This window comes from Ambystoma mexicanum, chromosome 1q (genome assembly GCF_040938575.1).
Source record: "Ambystoma mexicanum isolate Mex_15411 chromosome 1q, UKY_AmexF1_1, whole genome shotgun sequence".
In the NCBI taxonomy this organism is placed as follows: domain Eukaryota; kingdom Metazoa; phylum Chordata; class Amphibia; order Caudata; family Ambystomatidae; genus Ambystoma; species Ambystoma mexicanum.
This window is the reverse complement of record NC_090922.1, coordinates 666,899,316-666,915,192: the sequence shown is the minus strand read 5'-3', so window position 1 is coordinate 666,915,192 and position 15,877 is coordinate 666,899,316. Positions and strand designations below refer to the sequence as shown.

Here is a 15,877-nt window from a genome sequence, read left to right as displayed (position 1 = left end):
CTATACTTTTATTTTAAAGGAATGGTTTAGTTTTATAATAAGAGTACAGGAAGAAGTTGAAACGTGCACTTCAGTGAAAGTACAGGAAGAAGTTGAAACGTGCACTTCAGTGCACTGCACTGAACAATCCCTTAAACAGCAGGTGTGTTTGTTCGGGGTTTGGATTGCATGTGGGAGGGGGCGGTGCCGATGGGGTTTGTGGGGAGCGGGTGCAGGTCAGCAGGGAACATAGTTCCACTATTTCTTTTGGTACACTTTGAATATTTGACTGCCCATTCTCTGACTTTTAATCGTAATAATATTCTGGGAGTGTGCCGCCAGCTATTACGTTTAGGTTTTGTGTTGTTTAGAAATAATGAAACCCTGGCCCACTTAAAACCCTGCTCTTTGTCTCTCTCTGTTTATCTCTCTCTCCTCCATCACTGTTCAATCCTTCCCCTACACCTATCCTTTTCCATTTAGTTAACTCTTCATCCCTACTTCCACTGCATTCATCTTCCATCCATCCCACTATTACCTCTGCAGAGATGAGCAATGGATGACAGAAGCCCTCTCTAGATGAGGGAATGTAACCAGCGATCACAGAACTTTAGTCAACAATTTTCTCTTGCTGACCATTAAGGACCACTGCTGCACCAGTCTACCCATAGCACACAGCAGTTGTAAACTCAAGTACCCCATGCAGAGAAGGCAGTAGCTTGGAATGTAACTACAAGGCTGGCCCCAGATAGCTCTTGTCAGTCCTGATGTGTGCTTTCAACTAGCGAAGTGTTAGGAGCACTGGTGTTAAAAAAGAATACATTCCACACACAAAACAAAATACTGCCAGATGAATCAGGGGCTCCTCACCTTAAGCTGTATGTGCTTCATGAGGTTGAAATGTTCTGCATACAGCTTGAGATACTCCAGGAGCCTGGAGTTGTGCAAAAAGTTGGGGAAGTGGTCCGGCATGAGGAAGTCACTGTAGCACATCATCTCCTTTGACGAGTTGGTCACGAGTGAATTGTAGATGCTTGCTCTGCCTTCTTCAACTTCTTCCTGTGTCAGCAATGCAGACAAGCAACAGGTACAATTAAGAAGGCATATCATCAATTCAGCAAGGAAATACTAAAGAATCAACATGTACATTTTTTGGTGGCTGGTGGGTTGGACTCTGACCACATTTGAAAATGAATTTAGCTTGCTTGCAACATATGGGCAATGACGCAGTCCTGCGTGCAAACATTAACAAACCTCAGTGTAGCTGCATTAGGGTGTACTCGTGCAAACCATTGGTGTCGCAATTCTCACGGCCCTTACTCATATTGTACACAAGAGGAAGATTCAGACACCAGAAAATTAGAGCCACCAAACACATCTGAAAAAATAAAGCCTTGAAAAAATGAATTCTAGTTTTTGGTGCTTAGCAGAAATCATGCTAATGGCTGTGTGGGAGTCAACAAAGCTAGTGTCAGGTGGTCAAGGAGGGTCCCCTTTATTACGAGGGATTCATGTTGCAAACACCATATTGATGATGGGGGGATGACAGCAAAACTGGGATAGTGTTGTAAATCCACATGAATCACGTAGAAAGATACAATATTAAAACTGTGAATGCAACACGAACACGAACACAAATCCATACAATGAGCCATGCTTAGTTGTTACACAGGCATTCTAAAAGTAGTTGGAACATTCTTGATGGGTAAGAGAATTAGTTACTTAGTATTCATGTTGTACAAACAGGGCAAGGTTCACAGTCCTTGCAAGGGACCAGATGTTATCTAGCCCTTTGTATTAAAATCTTTAAAGGGGAATAGTGATTTGTTTGGTGGTAGTAAACATAAGGCCCGGGGCCAGGGCCTGACGGTTAAGTATTTTTCCAGGTCATCAGAGGTTGTATGTGACTGCATAAATTAAATTAAGACGCCAGGAGTCTCTGGAATGGAGTTGGCTATCTATGGTTCAAACAAAATCCTGTTTAAGCAGACTTCTCTCAATTTGCCAAAATATTTCAGCCGAACCATGTGCAATCATACTTAAAGTTAAAGGACTTAGGCCAGTTATTGCTAGCAATGAATTATGTTTTCAATACCAATGTTAAAACATGTACTGACTCCAGGACTTTGAAGGTGGGATTTCTTTGAAGAGATTGTGTCCAATCGTAATTGGGGGGGTGCAGAGTAGTAGATGTATCTGGGACTGTTTAAAATTGTTGCAAAAAGTATATAAACTACTAACTGATATTGTATTGCTGAGATTTGGGTTAGTTTGGTCCTGCAACACCATCTAACCGCTGCCCCGGAGCTTTTGTACAATAAAATTGCTTTATGTACAACGGTGTACTCGCTTCATAAGTGGTGGGCCTGTTTTGGGTTAAGGTGATTAAAGGTCCACCCCCCCACTAGGTGTTATGGCATTCTCTGCATATGTGGGCTTCCTCGTAATCAATGCACATTCAGGGGATGCTCATCTGGATGTAGTGTTACAGTGCATGATTTTTGGAACTGTGGGCCGGCTTTGCTACAACAGGTTGTAATGAGATTGAAATGTCACCAATCGGATAGGCTTCCATAGTTGAAATAGCCCCCATCCTGTTGAATGGCTATTACATCTGGGTTGACAGCAATCCATCTAAATTCAGACAGTGCAGCACAGTACATACAGCCAGGGGTGAGAACCAAAATAGGCCCTGGAAATAATTTTCAAAGTGGCCCTATATTACACATTTTCAGGAAGCCCAACACTTTTCCTATGAGAGAATTTGCAAATACCACACAAAAGAGGCCCAGGGTGCAGAGGCCTCCCGGGAAATCTCCAGAGTTGCCTGTAGGCCAGTCCTTCCCTGTTTGCAGCAAGCAGTGGGGCTCCCTCACTCAAATGTAGTTGATGCCAGAAGACCTGCAATTTCACTTTGCCAACTTGAGCTACAGGAATTAAGACATTTGATTTTGCAACAAGGTGGTACACACTCTACTGAGCACGGCCAAATAACCTACTAAGGTTGGTCTGCAAACATGTTTTAGCTCGGAACGTTTCACAGAGGAGAAAAGTCTATTTCCGTATCAGCCTGGTCCCTCCCATAAGGGGACATGTGACTGATTAGTGTTGGTGTGATAGATTTGTGATCATTCACCTGGTTCTGATGAAGGATGTTTAATACAGAGGCGTTACCATTTTGTTATATGTCTCTCTTAGTTTTGGCATTTCATCACACAGATTCTTTTGATAAATGAATTCCAACTCAGCCACCACAGCTAAGATTGTTACTAATTAATTTGCTTGAAATGGTCATTGGGCCACAACTTTCAGCAGGTTGTGAATTTCCTAAGTTTGAGAGAATATGTAAACTTGAATAGGTCACCCTTCGGTGAACACTGTATCTTTGCGATCCCAATTTTAGTAAAGTTTGGATTGATACAAGTACCCACAGTGATGTACCACACCGGGCAGATGCACTTAGAACATTCACAAAAAAGTCTGCAGTAGAAAATCCTTGTTGACCCATGATATACTTCACATGTTTCGGGGCAATCCCTTGCTTCGTATCCCCTTGACTTTGTATTGGCTGAAAACGGGTTCAGAATCAGGCCAGATGCGAGCCTATGGCTGGTTTCTCACAGTCTTGAGTGCTGGTTCGATCTTGACATATAACGTCTTGGTGTTTATTCTAATAGGGTCAGTGCTGTACTGCAACTCTGATAGTTTCTCAAAGTGACAGTGACAGATTGAAGCCTTTATTATTGAACGTATTGTATGGTTAAGCAATGGACAACATAAATGAAGGAAAGCATATTGTACTGTTTCTGATTAAGGAATTAGTAGGGGAAGAGAACGTTTAAAGCTGAAGTTTGGATTGAAGGCATGGCGAACTCAGTCATGATGGAACCTGGTTTTTGGAATAAGGTCCTAAATCTCTAGGATCGACAGGGAATTGTCTAACACTTCCCTATTGCAGGAATGCTATGAAGGGAACCATTTGGGCTACTGCCCAATTAATTTTCTTATGCTTTTTTGTGTGCCTGATTAGAATCTCGTGTTGCTCTTTTTGTTGAAAACAATAGAAATTACGGAAATAAAAAAAGCTTATGATTATCACTTTCTTTTCATTTTATGGATTATACAAGAAGGATCATTTATTGTACTAACGAATTTGTTGTTCTGTTAAAAAATGCAATGTTATATGTACACGTTTTCTTAGGCTTTACCATTACAACCCATTGCCCTCTAAGACACCATGGGGGTCATTACCAGCTTGGAGATAACCTTGTTGCAATTTGCGGCATGGTTACCCCCTTACCTGGTTCCTTAAATGAGGAATTACCGGGCCATTCCAAACTTGGAGGACCTGGTAATTCCTCATTCCAGGAACCCGGACCCGGTACATCCCCATTACCATTCGAGCCCATATAGGGCTCAATGGGAATGGGGAGGGAGCTAACAACGTTGTTAGCTACCTGGTCTCCTCGCAGGACCCGCTAAGGGCATCTGGTTTTACCAGGAACCCTTTCCGGGTTCCTCCAGCAGACCCGTAATGGGGCGGTAAGGGGTTGACGGCTCCGGCACCATTACCGGCGCCGTTAACCCCTTACCGCCAAGGTCGTAATGACCCCCCATGTGTACATAAGTTCTTCACAACTTATTTATTTGTGTACAGCGAAGAACAATGCTCTTTTGATTGCAAAAGCATGTACAATTGATAAAATATCAGATTGGACGGGAAGAAGTGAGTTACTTACAATGGGGTGAGTATGAGTGACATTCTGACAAGCTTGTGGTGGGGAGTAAATGGAACAGTCACCAAGGACAAGACTTGAGTGGATTTACATAGATTAACGGCAATCAACATTAGACATGTTTAGATGCCGTTAGGTGATGCGGCAGCTATGCTAGGAATGTGACTATGATGGAAGACGTGTTAGAGTAGAGGCAGAGAAAGTGAGGGACAGAGGTAGGTTAGATCTAAGGGAAAAATGTTGGCACAACGGCAGATGAGAGGTAGGTTAAGAGGATAACTCAGTGCCAGTGAGGAAATCTTTTAATTTGGCTTTGAACAAATCGGTGTGTGGAATATTTCTCAGATGTCAGGAGGAAGAGAATTACATGCAAGTGGAGCAAGAAGAGAGAACGAGTGGAAGGGAGAGGAAGCTCAGGGAGGACGAAGTGCCACCAGGGTAGCTAAGAAGGCAGAGCAGAGATTATGAGAAGGCTTGCAGTGTTGTATAGAGGAGGGTAGATAAAGTGGTGTCATACCATAGATACATTTGTGACCCAGGAGAGGAAATTAAAATCTGGCCCAGAAATGTATCATCAGCCATCCAGCCTGGTGCAAATAAGAGGGGCGTTCAAAGAGAGCCCTGGTAGTGAAGTTAATGATCTTGTCCAGAGGACGGAAACATAGTTGGGGAGATCAAGAAGATGCTGGGAAAAAATATCACTGGACGATATTACCACTTCTGCCAGCTGTATTCATGGACTTTCGCCCACTTCAGCATATACACCTGGACTGGGGTAATGACGGTGGTTTTGCTGAAATGCCACTGGCAGCATTCCAGCAATACTGTTTTTTCTAACTTTCTTTACCCATTTTCACCATCATGATGATGGTGGAAATAGACATGTACAGTTGCGGTGTACACCAGTAATGTTCAATTTTGTAAATGGACAAAAGGGTACATTCAGACCCTTTTTATTCATTATATAGGTAAAGAGGCGTGAGTGGGCATCAGAGGTGTCGATCTTTTACCTCATTACAGTTTCCCAATGTAAAAGGATGTTCAATGGATTGAAGGGAAACACCTATGAGCCCCCTGTGAGCAGTAAAACAAAAACATACCAATATTTTTGGGGCTAAATTGCAATTTTCAGCTCCACATTGCTGGTGGAGGTACAAATTTGCAGAGTTCCATTTCGGAAATCCAGCTCTTTATTTAAATGGAAACCCACAAGAGGTAGTTCCTTGAAGAACCTAGAATTGCGCAAGCAGTACAAGTTGTGCCATTTGGCAGATATTGCATTTTTTTGCCATTATTGCCGAACTAGCAATGACCCCACAGTTTTAAGAACAAAGAAAAAAGGACATCAAATACCACAACAAATATAAAAGTATAAAAACCAGCCACGTACCGTATACCTCCACAGACCGCCAATGTCATTGCTCTTCTCAAAGCAGGTGGGCTCCAGGCCTTCCTCGAGACAGCTTTTAATGGCAGCTAATCCGGAAATCCCGGCTCCAATTACTGCAACCCTCTTCACCATAATTTCCTGCATAGATACACCAACAAATTTGTTGAGTGTGCTTCAAAATGTCTGATTCAAGAAATGCAAACCAGGGCAGGAAGCGGAAATATACAGCAATATGAAGTCATTGTGTTAGTAGACCAATTTGTGGGTAAATGTAGGCAGGCCAAACATGAGAAGAGAAAAAAACACTGGGGGCCATCATACCAAATCAAGACAAAGGGGCTGATTCGCAGAAGCGTTTTACAATGGTGCAAACGATAGGAAAATGCTCAGTGAATCAGGCCCCAAATATCTATCAAGCAAAAGCCAGGTCAGTAACAACATAGGGTCAGACCTGTAACAACATAGGGTCAGACCTGGATCATTGCTATGTAAACAAGAATGATACATTCTTATTAACTATTATAGGGTTGCCTCCTTAACCCCATGGATGTTGTTTCTTTAGCAACAGAGTTTATATCATCTATTATCAGATCTCTTCTTTTGTTAATGACTTATTTCTTCTCCCATGTTTTCAGTTTGGGTTTCGTCCCCGTCACTCCACCGAGACTGCTTTAGTGTGTGTGCTCAACTCTCTTCTGTCAGGTCACCACTCTAAACACTCTTCTTTTCTTATTCTTCTTGATATATCAGCTGCTTTCTACACTGTTGATCACTCTTTGCTTTTGGATTCTCTCTCTTCTTTTGGTTTTAGGGGCTCTGTTCTTTATTGGTCCTTCTCTTATCTATCTAACAGAAATTTTTCTGTTTCTTGGGGTGGAAAGACTTCCTCACCTTTCCCTGCTGAGCACGGTGTTCCCCAAGATTCAGTCTTGGGTCCATTTTTATTTTCACTCCATACTTAATTACTCGCTCGTGTTATTTCTTCCTTTGGAATCTCTCATCACTTCTACGCCGACGACACACAACATTTTCTATCCTTTTCATCTTTCACGCCAGAAATTCACCACATTCTCACTTCTTGTCTCTCTGCCATTACATCTTGGATGGCATTGCACTTCCTTACCCTGAATGCTGGGAAAACTGAGGTTCTATTCTTCCCTGCCAACTCATTTTTTCCACTGCCATCTATCTCTTTTCCACCCTCTACTCTTTCTATTTCTCCCACTGCTCGAAAACTTGGTCTTTATCTGGACTCTAATCTTTCTTTTACCTATCATATTTCTCTCACATCCCGCTCTTGTCGCTTTCATCTGTATAATATTCACAAAGTTTGCTCTTTTCTTACTTTCCATGCGACTAAACTGCTTATTCCTTCTCTTATTTTCTCTCGACTCTTCTATTGTTCTGTTATGCTCTTTGGTCTCCCTTGTTCTCGTCTTGCTCCTTTGAAATCTATATACCATTCCTCTGTTCGCTTACTCTGCCTTCTCTCCTATCGTGATTCCATTTCAGCATCGCTTGCATCTCTCGGATGGTTATCCTTTCATTCCCAACTCAAATTCCACTTTCTCTGTCTAGTCTTTAAATATGTTTATGGGCTAGCTCCAGACTATCTTGCTTTCGGGTCTCCTTGAAAAATCACCCCCTTCACTGTCCATGATTGTTTGCTCTCAGAACTGATATTTGAAGTACTTTAAACTTCATTATTTTTGTACCGTTGTTTTTAACTTTGTGCAGTGCTATGGACAAAAGACCTAATAAAATACAAAATACAAATACAAATATATTATATTGAATCAGTGTTGTTAGAACTAGGGTTTCACGTTGAAACTTTGACTCTGAACCTGAATACTCTGAATTCTGCAAAGATCCTTCATTGAAAATGTTTAGGTACAACTTGTGCAGTCAAAGAAGGAGACACACTATTGAAACCATTGATCTGAAATGATTTCCTCCATATTGGAAGGGATTACTTCTCATTCAGGCACTGCAAATAGCAGCTAGGGAGCAGTGGCGTAACACAAAATTTGAGGGCCCCCCTGCGAGTCATGCTGAGGGACCACCCCGCCTCAACTCAGCAACAAATCACGGGTAGCGCCACAGTCTGGGCCGTCCTAGATTATCACGCTTGCGCAATACACACAAACATGCTGCTGAAGGGGTATGCCGCACACTGCACTAGGAGAAAGATATAAATCTATTTTTTAATGCAATATACAACATACTATTATTATACTTTGTGAGAAAAATTGGCTATAAAGCCACAGTGTTTGTAATTGTTTTGTAAGGTAACACCAATCGAATACATGCAAGTCACCAAAAGTGCACAGGAACATTAATGCTTTGCTATTAAAAATGTCATGCCACAATGAAAACATGTCCAACTGGCTGCACAATGTAGACCAGTGTAGACACGTAATAACATTACAGTAAAGCATGCCAGGCCACATTTAGATATACCTAGACTGGTTGCCCCAAAATGCTGCAGGCAATAACACTCATCAAGAAGAGAGCACACATTAAAGCCTGTATTTCCGCGGCCTCTAACAACATGGCCGAACTCTTTCAAATCTGCAAGGAACCGGTCAATCCTGTTGCGATCTCTACCTCTCCTATTCCCTCCCAGGCCCTCTGTATGGCTTTGGCCTTTCACTTCTCCGCTAAATCTCAGGACATCAAGTCCACTAAACCTCTTCCTCTCCCAGCCCCCTTTGGCCATCTCTACCTTTCCTCCTCCTTTTTACGCTTTCTCTCTGACAACACCTGACGAGGTTTCTAGACATGTCCGATCTATGAAAGAGTCGTCCAAACAGGTGCTCCCCTGCTCCTCCAGAACCATCAATGACCATATTAACACCCTCACTCCAGCCTTTGCCGATTCTGTAATCACTCTTTCGCCACTGGAACATTTCCCTCACCCCTTAAGCACTCCCTTGGGCAGCCACCCCTCAAGAGGCCAATCCTACCATCCCGGCAAACTATTGCCCAATCTCCATTACCCCTTTCCTGGGCAAACTCTCGAAAAAGCTTGCCATCTCCCAGCTTACTCTCACACTGAATCTGTTGTTTGTCTCCATGACCATAAGTCTGGCTTCAGAGCTGCCAGAGGCATGGAAACTGCTCTCCTGAACACCAGTGAAGATCTGCTCTCTAACCTTGATTTCAGCATTCCTTCTGTCCTCATCCTCCTTCGTTCCTCTGCTTTCGACATGGTCAACCACACCATCCTGATCAATTGACTCTGTGAGAACCTGGGCATTACGGATCAGGCCCTGGAGTGACTGACCTCCTTCCTCTTGGACCGCTCCTCCCCTCCCAGTTCCAAATTGGTCCCATTCTCTCCGGCACCTCTCTCTACCTATGGCGTTCTCCAGGGCTCTATCCTCTCACCCTGGTTTTTCAACCTCTATTTGGCCCCTTTGGCCTACCTTATCTCTACCTTCTCCTCCAACTTTCAGTGTTATGTTCAGCCTCCTCTCCTCTCTCCCTCATTCCTGACTGTCTATCCGTGATTCAGAATTGGTGCACCTCCAACGATATCTGCCTTAATGCCAGTAAGATGGAGATCCTTCTCATTCAGACCCCTAGCCCTGCTTTCCCTCTCTTACTCTGGCCGCCCGCCTTGGTCGCTCTTCATTCGCCTTCCTGCAAGGCAAAAAATATTGGTGTCATGTTCGACTCCACTCTCTCTTTCTCTCTTCACATCTGGGATGTCGCCAAGAAGTCCCACTACCAGCTGCTCCTCTTCAAAGAGACTCTTCCCTTTATCACTTTCCACCAGAAGCTCACTGTCTCCAGAGACCTGGTTCTCTCTAGGCTGTACTATGGCAACAGCCTCTTTCTCAATCTGCCTTCCTCTATTCTCCGCCATCTGCAACTAATCCAGAACAGGACTACAAGATGTATCCTTGGCCTCAAGCCCAGGGATCGTATCTCTCCAGCCCTGAAATCTCTCCACTGGCTCCCAGTGGCTGCAAGGATCAAGTTCAAGACCCTTTGCATTGTCCACAAGGCTTTCTGGGGCTGGGTCCCGCACTACATCCAACATTCCAAAATACCTTCCTTCTCGAGCCCTTCGCTCAGCTACCGCCAACTCTCTAAGGGTTAGACCCTTCTCCAGGTAGAGAGTGGGGGGTAGATCTCTCTCGTCTGCAGGTGCCTACATCTGGAATGGCCTCCCTGCCCATATCAAACTTGATCCGGACCACCTGCAGTTTCGGAAGCAGCTCAAAACATTCCTCTTTTCCTCTGTTTTCTCTCTCTCCCTTCCCTGCTGACATAGCTATCTGCTGGACTGAATGGTTGCTTGGATACCCTCAGAGTCTCCCTGAGTCCAGTCTTTTTCTTGATAGGTCACCTTTGCACTGCCTCCAGGCCTACCATGCACTTAGGGGCTGTAACTGTAACCCTGCAGTCCCTTTTTCTCCTTGAACTACCCAGAGCTACGCTGCCCTGGCTGCACTTACTCAGAGCATTGCTGCCTTTTTTCCCCCTCCCCTCTCCCTTGCACTTCCCCCCTCCATTTCCCCTTGCACTTCTCGTTCTCGCACTTGCACGATCTGATTGACACAAGACCTAGTAAGATCGTTTGTCTTGTCCTCCCTCTATCTTCCCTCCCCTGTCTTGTCGCGCCTAGAAACACTTGTGTACAGGTGCGTTATAAATGACTTACATCATATTATATCATTTTATCACAGATGCCCAGAAAAATATACAATGCTGCAGTAAGAAATGGCTAGACTGGCAGCACCCAAATGCCAGTCTAGCCAGGTAATTACACTTAGCAGGAATGCTTTATCAGAAATGCCCAGTTAAAAGAAAGTCATACCAAATTGAGGAATGATTAGACTGGCTGCACCAAAATGCATCTCTAGCCACTAATACCACATAACATGTCTGCTTAGCCAGGACATGGCCAACCATTATGACTGATGTCACAATCCCGCCCCCCACACATCCCTGCTCCCTCCCACCCCCTACCCCAAACTCCAAAATCATCTCCTTGGCCCAGAATTACCTTGACATCCCTCTTCCTTGTGCCAGAGCTTACATATGAGGCTGCTTGCCTCATAGGTAAGTATTGGGATGAGGAAGAGTGGAACTAGGTGTAATGAAGATTACAGGTAGCTAAGTAAGGCATTATCTCCATGTACCTCTACCTCATCCCAGTACTTGTGTATGAGGCAGAGTGCCTCATACACAAGTACTGCCTCATACATAAGTACTGGGATGAGGAAGAATAGGACTAGGAGTAATGAAGATTACCAATAAGTAATCAAGGCATTAAACGCAAGTAGTGGTGCAACACCATTGAGTTGACTGGGTTTCAGCACTCCCCCCACCCCTGAAATTTTGAGCTATGTTGACTCGACCTGGCTGACCTTTATAGCAGTTGCCGGACAGATGTTAACAAGGGCTCAGCAATTACCAACTTAAAGCATTTCACTGTTAGTACCTGCATTAAAATTCCACATTTTTTAGGTAATTGAAATTGTGATGTGGGTTTAGGACTTGCATGCCAGGGGAGTGATTGGAAGGGTAGAGCGGACCAGGAGACCTCTCATTCTCACAGCAGTCCACAAGTGGGTGCTTTCAGACTTAAAGGAGAGAGTTAACTGCTTGTAACATTAAAGCTGCAATAGAACAGTCTCATTAAAATGTGTAAAGAGGTTAGATGCCCCACACAAATATGGTTGCCCCTCCCCACCGCCTGTGAAGTTGGCGCCTCTACCAACATTTGAAGGGTTAGCCCCCCGAAATGTAGGTTTTGTTGCGCACCTGAACACAAGCGCATACACCATTCACCATATACACACACGCACACCCAGCCATCCATCCATTTAAGTATGTACTCTTTCACCATACAGGCACAGCCAGGCAGCCATCTATGCATTTAAATGTGCACCCTTTTACCATAGAGGCACACTCAGGCAGCCATCCGTACATATAAGTGTGCACCCTTTCACCATAAACTCACACAGGCAGCCACCTATACATTTAAATGTACACCCTTTCGCCATACAGGCACACCCAGGCACCCACCCATACATTTAAGTGTGCACCCTTCCACTGTGCACACACACATGCACACCCAACTACCCATACATTTGTGTGCACCCTTTCACCATACACTCACGCAGGCAGCCACCTATACATTTAATTGTGCACCCTTTCACCATACACTCACACACGCACACGTCATGGGGTTGAGCAGAGCCCCATTACTTCAAAAAGAAATGGTTTCTTTTTGAAGTCACTCTGACTTCATTAAGAAATGATTTCCGTTAAGGACTGAGCCATAACGGAAATCACTTCTTTATGAAGGCAGAGTGACTTCAAAAATAAACAATTTCTTTTTGAAGTGATAGGGCTCCACTCCACACCATGACATGACGGGCTTCTGCTACAGAAATCATTTCTTTAAGAATGCAGAGTGAATTCAAGAAGAAATGTTTTGTATTTTATTTTTTTGAGAACTTTTTTTTGCATCTATTTATCTATTTTCTCCAAGTGGGGCCCCTTTCCAGGAGACATGTGCTGGCACCCCTCAACCCCCCCAGCCCCGAACCGTGGGGCCAATGCTAGGGAAGTAGCAATGAGCACTTGCTTTTGGCGAGGTGAGGTCAAAGTGTAGTTGTAACAGTGTGCAGAGGAGGGTATGATTCTTGCAAAAACTACTGGAGCAGCTTTCCCATGCACCTTTTAAGAATACTGTGTGTCTTTTCCTTGCCTCACTTTAAAACACCTCATTGTGAATGAAAAGTGAAGATGTAACAGTGTCCTGAGGTGAGCAGATGATTCTCACAAGAACTATGGAAGCAAATTCCCCTTGGGCCCTTTCAGAATACCTTGTTTCTTTCTCCAGCCTCGTTGTAAAACACCTCACATGGCATACAGCGCCCACAAAGTTCAATTCTATATCATAATTGGAGATGCAGTATTATGCTTCTCTGCCTTTAACGCCAGAGAACAGCATCTTTAAAGAACCAATGTAAAAACACTTATAAAACATAACTGAAGCTTCGTTTCCCAAAACACTGTGGAGAAATGAGAAGTTTAGTCCAAGATGATGTGAAGTCCAAATCAAACACAGCACAGGGCATAACAGTCCTTTCCCCTTAACCAACTTCCTCCTTCTTTGAAGCTCAGAAGACAGTTAAGTATCTCGCTGGCACTGTGTCTGTTATTAGCATGTTAAGTGTATTTATTACCGTCTATTCAGGGGTGTGAATAATTATATATTGTAAATGCTATGCTAGTGCAGCACCGGAGCAGCACGCAGGCCGAGCACGACACGGAGCAGAGCTGACAGGGCACTATCAGGCCGATTCATGGAAATACAGTCAAAAGTATCGCACGCGGCTGGCGCAGAGTGTTCCCGTGCGAATGTCTGCGCCAGCCGCGTGCGATAAAATCCATTTCAGCGCACATCGTATTCATGGATTAATCCTCCAAAACAAGCCGTGGCGCAGAGTGGCGCAGCGACCCTGCAGCAGCGCCAGTTACGCCCCCAAGAACGCCCTTGCACAAGGAAAAGCCATCAAAATCGCTAAAACATCGCAAAGGGCTGCGCCAAACCTTGACAAGTTTACCGGACTGCCAAAGCGGGGAAAGTGTATTACGGGTTTCGCGGAAACACGCGATTGGCATGGGTGCGTGGATTTCAGGGGTGCGCGAGAAGTATAACACACGATGGGGCCTGGGGGAGAGGGGTGCGTGAATTCCAGGGGCCTGCGGGTGGTTTCACACGCGATGGGGCCTGGGGGAGCGGGGTGCGTGTATTCCAGGGGCCTGTGGGTGGTTTCACACGCGATGGGGCCTGGGGGAGCGGGGTGCGTGTATTCCAGGGGCCTGCGGGTGGTTTCACACGCGATGGGGCCTGGGGGAGCGGGGTGCGTGTATTCCAGGGGCCTGCGGGTGGTTTCACACGCGATGGGGCCTGGGGGAGCGGGGTGCGTGTATTCCAGGGGCCTGCGGGTGGTTTCACACGCGATGGGGCCTGGGGGAGCGGGGTGCGTGTATTCCAGGGGCCTGCGGGTGGTTTCACACGCGATGGGGCCTGGGGGAGCGGGGTACGTGTATTCCAGGGGCCTGCGGGTGGTTTCACACGCGATGGGGCCTGGGGGAGCGGGGTGCGTGTATTCCAGGGGCCTGCGGGTGGTTTCACACGCGATGGGGCCTGGGGGAGCGGGGTGCGTGTATTCCAGGGGCCTGCGGGTGGTTTCACACGCGATGGGGTCTGGGGGAGCGGGGTGCGTGTATTCCAGGGGCCTGCGGGTGGTTTCACACGCGATGGGGCCTGGGGGAGCGGGTTGCGTGTATTGCAGGGGCCTGCGGGTGGTTTCACACGCGATGGGGCCTGGGGGAGCGGGTGCGTGTATTGCAGGGGTGCGCGAGAAGTATAACACGCGATAGGGCCTGGGGGAGCGGGGTGCGTGTATTCCAGGGGCCTGCGGGTGGTTTCACACGCGATCGGGCCTGGGGGAGCGGGGTGCGTGTATTACAGGGGCCTGCGGGTGGTTTCACGCGCGATGGGGCCTGGTGGAGCGGGGTGCGTGTATTCCAGAGGCCTGCGGGTGGTTTCACACGCGATCGGGTCCGGGCCTGGGGGAGCGGGGTACCACTCACCGTCTGCCTTAAGAAAGCGTAGCCAACACCCACCCGCTGTGAAGCATAACCTGCGAACCCCAACGGCTGGAAAACACACGCACCGCACCCCCGAAAGGCACGTACAGAGAAATGGAAATCCACGTGGGATCTCCAAGCCCTGCCAGGGCAACGCCCGTGCGTGATACGTCACAGACGCGCTTACGCTGTAAGGGCCTTTGGTCCAATAAAATCGCGTACGCGTGCTGACGCGCATACGCGCTAAGGGCCTTTCCTCGAATTACACGCAGACGTGCTGCATTTTCACGTGCAAAATCACTCCGTATCAAGCTGGCCACGCGTAAGCACACGGAAGACCACGCTCCTGCCCGAAAGGCCGAATTACTGCCCCCCAGAGCCCCGAGCAGCCTCCCACGAGCCATCTGCTGCTGCCTGCCTGCCTGCCTGCCTGCTGCCACCGTGCCCTGCCATTTGGTGCCTGCACATCAGCCATCTGCAGGGTTCCAGTTGCTGTGTCCACCCCTGCTGGAACAGAAGACTCCCGACTGGGATACCATCGCTCCACAGCCCAGCCCCAGGACCCAGTTGCCCACCCACGCCTGCCTCTGGGGTTGCCATGTCGAGCCCACCACCATCTGGCAGCACTGGCAACCCCCAGCCAGAGAGGCAGAGGGCCACCAGCTTCACGGCCACCGAAGTTGGTGTCCTGGTGGAGCATGTCCTGGGGCATTATGATGCCCTCTTCGGAAGACCACGCGCCAACAAGGAAGGACGGGAGAGGATCTGGGACGATGTAGTGGTTGCCATCAACGCGGAGGGGGTGGCAACCCGCGACATCAAGCACATCAAGAAGCGCTGGGAGGACTTGAGGTCCAGGACCCTCAATAAGGCCCGGTGCCTCGCGGAGGGGGGCCGGGCACGCCTGAGTGACATCCAGATGAGGGTCCTGGAACGCGTAGACCCAGCGCTCCACGCCCAGATCCTTCGGAGGCAGACCCGTCTGGAGTTGAGCGGTAAGTGGCCAAGCATTGCTGTGTGAGACAGGGCATGTTGCAGTGTGCTGGTTGTCTGATACTTGCCTGTATGTGTGACATAGGCCATGTACGTATGTGTGTGTGCAGGGACATCATGGTCAGGCATGTGAGTACAGTGATGTGTGAACCAC

The 15,877-nt window shown here is 46.8% G+C and overlaps 1 protein-coding gene across 1 annotated transcript in view; it reads right to left on the bottom strand.

Moving 5' to 3' along the window:
- LOC138535037 (dimethylaniline monooxygenase [N-oxide-forming] 2-like) overlaps nt 1–6,249 on the bottom strand; it is a 546,576-nt gene extending 540,327 nt beyond the window's left edge. Inside the window, exons 1-2 of the mRNA XM_069641264.1 lie at nt 6,106–6,249; nt 850–1,038 (exon numbers count right to left, since the gene is read on the bottom strand). Coding sequence (XP_069497365.1) covers nt 850–1,038; nt 6,106–6,249 — 333 coding nt within the window. The remainder of the gene's footprint in view (nt 1–849; nt 1,039–6,105) is intronic.
- Nucleotides 6,250–15,877: the final 9,628 nt, after the last annotated feature.